Source organism: Tasmannia lanceolata, unplaced genomic scaffold (assembly GCF_043159265.1).
Source record: "Tasmannia lanceolata isolate RefF3 unplaced genomic scaffold, GAP_Taslan_0.1 ptg000007l, whole genome shotgun sequence".
Lineage (NCBI taxonomy): Eukaryota > Viridiplantae > Streptophyta > Magnoliopsida > Canellales > Winteraceae > Tasmannia > Tasmannia lanceolata.
The window spans coordinates 20,169,858-20,179,261 of record NW_027518684.1 but is presented as its reverse complement, the minus strand read 5'-3'; the positions used below and the strand labels follow the sequence as shown (position 1 = coordinate 20,179,261).

The following is a 9,404-nucleotide window of genomic DNA, read 5'->3' as shown; positions in this document are numbered from 1 at the left end:
ACTATGAGGCTTCTGGCATATTGGTAGGGTACCGAATGTTTCGTATCAAAAACAGCATCATGTCATGTGTTACGAGTCACGAAATCCGCAACCCATGGATATGACTACTTGAATAGAGCTAACCAGTAAAAGAGGAAGCGTGAACACCATTGGAGTGAAGTAACCAGTTAGCACAGAGTGGGCCATCGCAGACATTCGCTTTTGCCTTACTGGGTAGGTACCTATCTGTAGACACTCCAAGAGCTGAATATAATGCATCAGTTGATCTTATCCCTCCTGAAGCCATTGTAACAAATGCGGTCGTCATCTAGCCGCATAACTCACTCCTCTAAGCGGTTTCCAGAGCATCCGGAGATTATTGATTTGATCAATGCCTCGCCTTTTGTCATTCAATTGTAGAGCTATTTGAGCACTGGAATAATGTTACAAATACATGCACACAGATACATATAGAAATCCAATTCCCAAAAATACAACACGATAGTCACAACATTGGGAGAACACCAAAACAGTTGCTTTACACAAATTACATGTTTCCCCAACAACATTGCCAGCACATACACATCAGATGCTCAGTTAGAGAAACAACTTCTTGTCCGGAGAAAAAAAATGATATTCACACTCCTATTATGTAACCATCTCATTTTTCAAACTGTTGCATCACAGAAGCCTAGAGCCCACTCAATAGAGATGGCACATTTATTTCACTTGGTGAAAAAACGGAAATGTCATTTGAATTGGTTTTACGCTCATTTCTACACTACCTTCTATGTGTTGCGTGTTGCCGAGTTATTCTTACTAGCAAACCTCCGTTGAGAAAGTGAAACCGCCAACTTTCGGTCATCTGAAAGGTAAGTCACAACATTATTTTACTTCAATCTTTCTAAAAATGAACGGGATCGACGGTGAAAAGAGTTCTAATGCAAAAAATCCACTTAAAGTAGTTGATCCAGTATAAAAAATTGTGAAATTTGGGGTCAGCTTGGGGTCGACTCGGTAAAATTTGGGGTCGACTCGGTGAAAGTTGGGGTGATGTTGGTGAAAGTTAGGGTCGTGTCAGTGAAATGTAGGGTCGTGCCGGGAAAATGTCGGGTCGTGTCGGCAAAAAGTGAGGTCGTGTCTGGCACGACCCGACATTTCACCGACACGATTAGACATTTTTCCGACATGACCCGATATTTCACCGACATGACCCTAACTTCCACCGACATGACCTCAACTTTCACCGAGTCAAACCCAAATTTAACTGACTTGAAACCAAGTTGACCCCAAATTTTACTATTTTTACACTGGGTAAACTAATTCGAGTGGATTTTTTGCATTAAAACTCTTTTTCAACATCAATTCAATTCATTTATGGAAAGAATGAAGTAAAATAATGGTGTGACTTACCATTCATATGGCCGAAGGTTATTGGTCTCGCTGTCCCGATGGAGGTTGCTTGCAAGAAAGGCTCGACAACACGCAACATATGAAAGCTGGATCGTCAGGAAAACAACGGTCGAAGAGGAGCAATCGAAACATTGTTGCGACAGAAGGGCGACGGCACGGAGAAAACACAATGAAAGTGTCGGTGAAATGAGGAAGAAAGACGTAAAACCGCATCGAAGGGCATTTTCATCTTTTTTCTCCTATAGACGTGAAATCAAAATATGCTGATTTCAGAAATAAAACCCAATTTCTGGGTCATTTTTTTTGTCATTTCAGAACAGAAGTGACGATCTCTCTTTGCTCAAAAGTAGGGAGGTTCTACATATTCGCCCTTCATTTCATGTTTTCCATTTTCACTACTGGCCCGAATGAGTGTTCTTTCGAGTTTCCAATCACGAACCAACTTTGAGTGCCTCTCAAGATTTCATTTTCCACACAGTGCGAGAGGAGCGGCTGCCTGCAGATAAGATGCAGTTGGCCATGCTGGAGAGATCATTTGGGCTGGCATTGCGTCCTTAATAGCTTCTTGCGGCATGCCATTCATAAGATAGCAAAGGTAATGGCAGACAAAAACAGTTGGAGAAACCATAGTTCCATCATCGATGAACTGCAAATATTACAAAATAACTATCAGCTCCATAACAGATGAAATTTCTTCAATAAATAATACGGTAAGGGTAGGTAATCTAAACAATGCGGGCATAATTCCAGCAAGTTAAAGTCTGAACAATGTGCAAGTCAATAGCTGGACATGAATAAAAAATGGAACTTAAATAAGACATTCTAAACAATGTAGGAATCAAACTGGTTCAAAATACCTATAAATTATGTTGAACTGTAAAATTAAAACTAGGATCATGGCATTGGATTAACATACAAAATATGACGTGATCACATACACAATAGATCTAATCAATACTATTCCACAGATCTATTGAAATCAATCTAATCTAATCTCCAACCGTTCTTCAACACTCCACAGAAAGAAAGCCTAGGATTACAATCCTGCAGAATGCCAACCCATAATGAGCGAAATACATAAAGCCTAACGGCAAAATAAGGGACGACAGAAACTCTGTGGGTGATACTATACTTACATCATCAAATAAAATTCTACAGGCATTAAGGTCATTAATAAGGGCACGCCCTTTTGCTAGAACAATATTCTAAAGCTTGGCCATTTCGTAAGTTGTGCTTCCCCAGCATATGAAGTTATCAAGGATGTCTGGACTCTAGAACATGGAACCACACAACCAATAACGACACAGAAAGATTCTTGATTCTATAATCTGACCAAAATGAAATCTGAAGTTCTAAACAGTGAATGAGCATCTAAAGTGGTGTAAGAGTTTGGGGAGCGCATCCAAGGAGACCTCAATAAAGTTGGCAATCATTCAAAAAAAAAAAAAAACTCCAAGAAGGAGACTTGTGACTTGAAGTTACAGAGCAATTTGCGTCAATGACGCCAAGATTTACACAGTTTGTAGTTTGTTTTTCAGTTCTTTATGACAACTCAACTAAGCCTTTGTCCCAAACTAGTTGGGGTCAGGTCTTTATGACAAATAGAGATAAATAATTGAGCATGGCATCTAAGAAATTCTATTAAGAAAGAGAAAGTTATACAATAGATAACTTGACCAAGCAGGTCATTGGGTTTATCAATTAACCCTCTCTACCTGATGAGTCCACCTCTAAGTTGGCTTCAAAATGCACACATGATGAATTAGTGTGTGTGTCTAAAGAAGCTTCAAGAGGTTTTCGAGTATGAATCCAATTTAGTAGGTGAATTATTCAAATGTTTTCGTAGTGTTCCTCCTAAGGTGCCGGTAAGGATATTGGTCTTTGGAGAGGATGGTACTTTTGTTGGAAGGGTCCCCTTTTTGGATTGGGAGTGAGGTTGTCCGGATAATAGATATTCTGTTTATTGGGGTCATTGAAATCCCTTTGGAATGACAATGTGAGAAAATCAGAAAACTAAACAATGAAGATCCTCGCTAAGCTTGAGTGACTTTTGGTCGTTCGCCTAATGACGCATTTCTTTATGGTTTTCATGTATTTGAACTGAACGACCGAGACGTTGTACTAAAATAGTCTAAGAAAAAGTATCAGGAGTGAATGAAACAAGGTAAATCTTCACTATAGCAGAGGTGGAGTATCAGTAATGACGGAGAGTCCAGTTGCTTCGATAGGTCCGGGTAATTCACCTTTGGAGGCCTATGGAGTTACTGATAAAAAGTTTATTAGTCCAGTAGAAAAGTCGTAGCCTCATTCTTAGTTGTTTTTTGTAGTAGAGTTGAAAGGAGGGCTAAGTAGTGTTATTACTTTTTGAAGTGGCATGTAATTCGAAAGTCTACACTCCTTATGATTCAGGAGTATTTCCTTGAACGGATGTTTAGTGTAAATGTAAGATGGGACCCCTGGTCCCTACTGTAACTCTTACAAATAAATATATAAATTTTTATTGTCGCCTTTCAAAAAAAATGCACATGATGAAAGACAAACTTGCATGAACTGCATAGATGAAAAATTCCTCAATAGGATCCATTTGGAGAAAACTTTTCACCATTATTAGCATGCCTAAAACGAACAGGTCCTAAGAAAGATGGAATTACTTTCAATATCAAACGGTTTTGCAACAAAGTACAAATGGCTCTCTAAAGCCCTAAACTAAGCAATAAAATGATCCTAGACCTTGGCCTTCCCTCCCTAAAAACAACCTAACCTAAGGAATTGGTTCTCTAATCTCTAAAGAACTCAACTTTCTCCTCTCTTATGGAGGCTTCATTTCAATGGAAGTGCTGCTTTTGGTTCAGATACTGGGAGCTTTTCCATCTAAATTGGTGCCCTAGTATTCTTTTATTGGCTCGTTTTGTCACCTTCACTCGCTGGGTAGGACTACTACGAATGACCAGGAACGAGGGAGAGGCATGCATGGTACCGATTCGATTCACCATACCACCATTCTGCAAATGCTGTGGGGTTCTGAAAACACACTTAAAACAATTAGAAAATGACTAAAATACCCACAAAACTTAAAGAGGGCTCACTAAAATTCAGTAGACTTCCTGAAACACCCCAAAAGTATCAAAAGGGAAAAAAGGTCGCAAATTTCAATTGTCTTGTTTAAGAAATGTGACTTAATTGATAACGCACACTTATGTCGCTCAAGTGACAAACACCAATTTTCCCCTCTTCCCTTCTCCCCTTTTTCTTTCCTCTTGTTTTCACTTTCTAATTCATCTTGCCTCTTGGCTTGATGGATACGTGACATCACTGGGTAGCCAAAAGTACAACCGCCAAAGTTAAATTATTGTTCAAAAAACAAACCCGTCAAATTTAAATTGTAGTGGTCAATGGAGGGATTTACCTCTCAACCACAACAACTATGTATCTTCTTCCTTTTGAATATATCATTCACTATTCAAAAACAAAAATGCATGAAGCTCTCCCTAACTTCTCCTAATGTTATTTCCCCATATGCCTTGAAACTCATTACCTTGAATAATACATGTCTTGATGTTCTTTCTTACTCCTATAGTGATTCTCTATTCTATTATAATATCTATTGTTGCATTCTAATTGGCCAAGCTAAAAGTAACTTCCACAGTATATGGCTCTAATTGAAACAATACCTACAAAAACACCATCCACAAAACTCAAAAAGGTTGAAATCAAAGCTCCACAACTTAAACGCTAAAGGGTAATCGATAATCAAATGGTCTTCTGGTTAGAGATGGACAAGTTGGGAGTCCATGATCAACAAAGGGTTAGATGGTCAACTATTAAGACCATGTCCAAACATATAGTCCAACAAAAAGTAACAACTATAAAAAGGCAAGATAAACAACAACATACTACCAGGAACCATGGTTTTAAATTTCAACCGAAGCTGACACTAAACAACCGAAATGTTTCTGTTTCCATCCCCACTTAAAAGCTTACCGAAACCAAAATGCATACTGAAACTAAAACTGTAAGTGTCTTAGGGCTATGCTATATTAATATGCATTACATAAATATATATTATGAACTAATAAATTGAACAAAATATATTATAAAACGCACAGCAGCAAAAGGTTATACCAACAAATACACCATGGTATCAACAAGAAACTAACAGTGAAAAAGGTATTATGCAAGTGTATCATTGGACAGATATTCTGCCATGAGCAATCTCTCATCATCTTCACAACAACAACCAATTAAATTTGCCAACCTATTGTTGCGTAGCTTACCAACAGATCTTGCTTCCTCCTAAAATTGTAAAAGAAAAATAGAGTTATGGACAACGAAGACTGAAAACCAAAGTATATGAACATCCACAGGCAAATCCAGTCGCAACCAACCAAGAATCACAGCCAGGTCACATTGAAGGTAGCCAAGAAATATTTCAGATTACATATCATATATACGCTAAACCAATAGTTAGGCAAACCTCAGCAGATCGGAGGTTTAGGACCATTCAATAGATACGAAGGAGTTTAAAGGTTAGTTTATTCTGTACCCCTTAGGTCTTGGAGCTGCTACTGTACAAAGGACCAGCACTTGTTGAATCCACTTCCACCTAATGAGCTTACAGAACTGTTGAACTTGGGAAACTAAAAACAAATAGAGCGTGTTCGGATCACCGGAATAGGGAATAAGAATCGGTATACCTTTCACACTGCGAATTTAGGAGTTTGGATTGATATTTGTTGTCAGAATGGGGACCACTGTCGGAATTAAGATGGGAATATCGAGCGGAATAGGAAACCCACCCGAGAGGTGGTACTCTCTCTCTCTCTCTCTCTCTCTCTCTCTCTCTCTCTCTCTCTCTCTCTCTCTCTCTCTCTCCAACCAAAAATGTCTCTCGCCATCCGCCCCTCTAGCTTTCACCAAGACCCCCATGTCCCCCTAGTTTGTCACCATGACCATATCAAGAAGCGAAAGACATCAAGATTTCAATATCCAGGATTTGGGGCCGTCGAGAGAGGCCTTCTTATCACTTTTGAAATTGCAGGATGTGAGATAAAGGTAAGGATGGTTCCAAAGAAGATGGTTCAGAGGCAGACTTCCAGTGGTTCTTCTCTCTTTAATGGAAATGTTCCATTTTTTAAAACATATCAAGATTGGAAAAATGACTGAAAACGGGTGAAAATGATAAAAAAAGAAAAAGAAAAAAGCAGAGATTCACATCAATCCGCTTCTCCCTTTAATGTAAAACTTCCATTTTGAAACCCTAACCCTATGTTACTCGAACCTCTTTAATTTGAAAAAAAAAATGATTGCAGATATCGTCTCCTCTATGGAGCTTTTTCTTTCTTTTGATGTTATCCAAATAGGTATGATTTTTCAAGACAGGGAGAAGAAAAATCCTCTATTTTATCTTCTAGACACTGAAACGAAAGAACTCTTCTTTTGTAAAAATCTTGCACTTTGTATCTTTAAAAAGGCAGCAAAAATCAGGTGGAACCATTTCCTTCTTGACGAAGTAAACCAAAACATAGGGTTTTTTAAGTAATCGGGTTTCTGAGCTTGTAAAGCTTGATTACTTCATTGATGTGATAGAAGAAGCTCCAATTCTGCTTTCTCAAAAAAAAAAAGAAGAAGCTCCAATTCTAATATCTGTTTCATGGAAGGAAGCATAATCAACTTCTTCTTCCATTCTCAACTACTCATCCATCAACAATGGAACATCCAATACAACATCTACAGAAGCAGAGACTCAGATAGAAAAAATCAAACCGTACATGAGAAAATGGATCACTGACGACCAAAACGAGAGTTTCTCCTGTTGACTTCACTCGCCAACTAGCAGCCAGAACCTGAGAGTTTTTCCTGACGTATCCATTGCCAGATTTGTTCCAGCCAACTGATTCCCTTGATGAATTCCAATGGCTTACCCAAACGCTAGAATTAGAATTGCCATTCCATTTACAAAGGGAATTGGAATATAAATAGAATGTGATGTCAATACCGACAAGTGATTTCGGTAATCCAAACACACCCATAGTGTTCATAAAAAGATATTAGTCACTTTTTCCTACAAAATCTTTACTTTTTATATCCATTTCTTTATCTTTAGCAGATTTCAACTTTTTATTTCTCAATATTTTAGTTATCAAGCACCAAACTATTTCGGTGCTCGAGTAACAAGCTAGTTACCAAATGAGAGGGAGTTGTCTAGGAAAATGAATGCCTTGCTAATTTAGAGCAACTGCCTTTGTTTAAACGCTTTCAGCAGTGGTTCATACTCTGGATAGACCTTCTATGGAACAACTATAAACAATTCAGTTAAGACTCTTATAATAGGTTGTTTTTTTGTATTAAATTGGTACAGACTTCAAAGAAAAAAATATTGAATAGGAAATTCTGAATGACTGTAATCTCATGTGAGTCCTGACCCAGCTGTCCTGTTGTCTACTTCCAATGTAAACTGAAGATTTCCTACACTAAGATCCGCTTGGTAAAATCCTACTGATACTTATCGTTCAAAGTAACCTAGTGATACTTAGAAATGATCAAACAACAGTAGAGAAAGAAGGAGAATAGATCTCAAAAGATAAACAAAAGATGGAACTGTCAGTTTACATGGTAAGATGGGTATACCAAGAACTGTCGTGAGTCGGGCCAAGCCACTCTGTTAAAGCATTTAACAGCAACACACCTTTGATTCTCCAGCTTGCCTTTATAGACAACATTGGGTGCTTTTTCCCCATGTTCAGACACGAATTTCTCTAAAGCAAAACCATCTGTAGCAACCCTAAGTTTGTCAAAAGAATATCAAAAAAATGCGGGCAAGTTATCAACCTCACTCTTCTCCTCATTCTCTGTAACAGAAAACAACGCCATCATACTCATGCATAGAGAATCAATAATCGCACAAAGAATTCACTTTCAATATCACAAGACAATTGCATTTACCAATATATCCTCCCTAAAAGAAAATTTTCACATCAAATACTCGTTTCCTAATCTCCTAATTTCTAGATGAAGCCTGAATTTAAAAGTTCTCGAGCATAACACACCAAAAACAAACTATCAAGTCCACATAGAATAGTTTCAGTAACAATCCACATCTGAGCTTAATAAACGAACAAATTAAAATAACAGAGTAAATGATTAGCCAAGCAGGTCAATCAGACCACCATTTTTCTTCTTCTTTTTTCAAGTTTGTGTTCCACTAAACACGCATTTTGCTTCTATACAGCATATTAAACACAGTGAATCAAACTACCAGTAGCCCATGAGACACAAAAGGATTTTTTTAGACCCTGTTTGGATTGCAAGAATTTTGTGGAAACGTTTGGAAAGGAAAATATTTATAAAATTTCCTACTATTTTAACACACGAAAAAAAGATATTTGGAAGTGAGCCTATTCAATTTTTATTTAGAGGGAACTTCTATTTATCATGGTATCCCTATAAATTTAAAATAATCATATCATTTCTCTCTCAACTGTGGAAAGAACAAAAATATTCAAGAAAATTTTTTCCGTCAGAAATATTTTTCTTGCAATCCAAACAGGCCATTAGTTAACAAAGGGGAAATACCTAAGAAACCCTAATACGAACATAATAAATCAGCTTTCTGATTCAGCAATTCTTACCCTCGCGTCAAAAACCCTAATAATCCATCTCCAGATGAAAGGTAACATTGAAAAAAAAATACAATTCGAAAGATCGTCATTGATCCAAATAAAAAAGAAGCTTCCATGCCCTAATCCCTCTCTTTCGATCCAAATCAAACACAAAAAAAGAGAAACGAAAATCCGTTTACTAGAAGCTCGGTCGAACAAAAAAGGATCTGCTGTAGGAAGATTTGTAGAGCTTACCAAGAGAGATCAGATCTAATCTCGTATGGATCTGCTGTAGGAAAATCCTCCTGTTTTTTCCATCTTAATTTCACTGATGCCATTTTTTCCAAACCCTAGAACCCCGATTTCTTGGATCGATTTTTTTCCAAACCCTAGACTAGTTCTAAATCATAAGTC

At 37.6% G+C, this 9,404-nt stretch overlaps 1 protein-coding gene across 3 annotated transcripts; it reads right to left on the bottom strand.

Moving 5' to 3' along the window:
• Positions 1-421: 421 nt before the first annotated feature.
• On the bottom strand, positions 422-9,404 carry LOC143882238 (serine/threonine-protein kinase BSK5-like). Of its 3 annotated transcripts, none has more exons than XR_013252142.1 (3): positions 9,246-9,404; positions 8,020-8,162; positions 422-2,038 (listed from the first exon to the last, which is right to left on the bottom strand). XR_013252142.1 is itself a non-coding variant. In XM_077385727.1 (3 exons), the coding sequence occupies exons 1-3, from the start codon at positions 9,326-9,328 to the stop codon at positions 1,856-1,858; spliced, it is 420 nt and encodes a 139-aa protein (XP_077241842.1). In that variant the 5' UTR covers positions 9,329-9,403; the 3' UTR covers positions 422-1,855. The 3 variants fall into 3 exon arrangements, 1 of the variants encoding a protein (XP_077241842.1); XR_013252141.1 differs by having other exon boundaries at positions 8,020-8,240; positions 9,246-9,401; XM_077385727.1 differs by having other exon boundaries at positions 8,020-8,173; positions 9,246-9,403.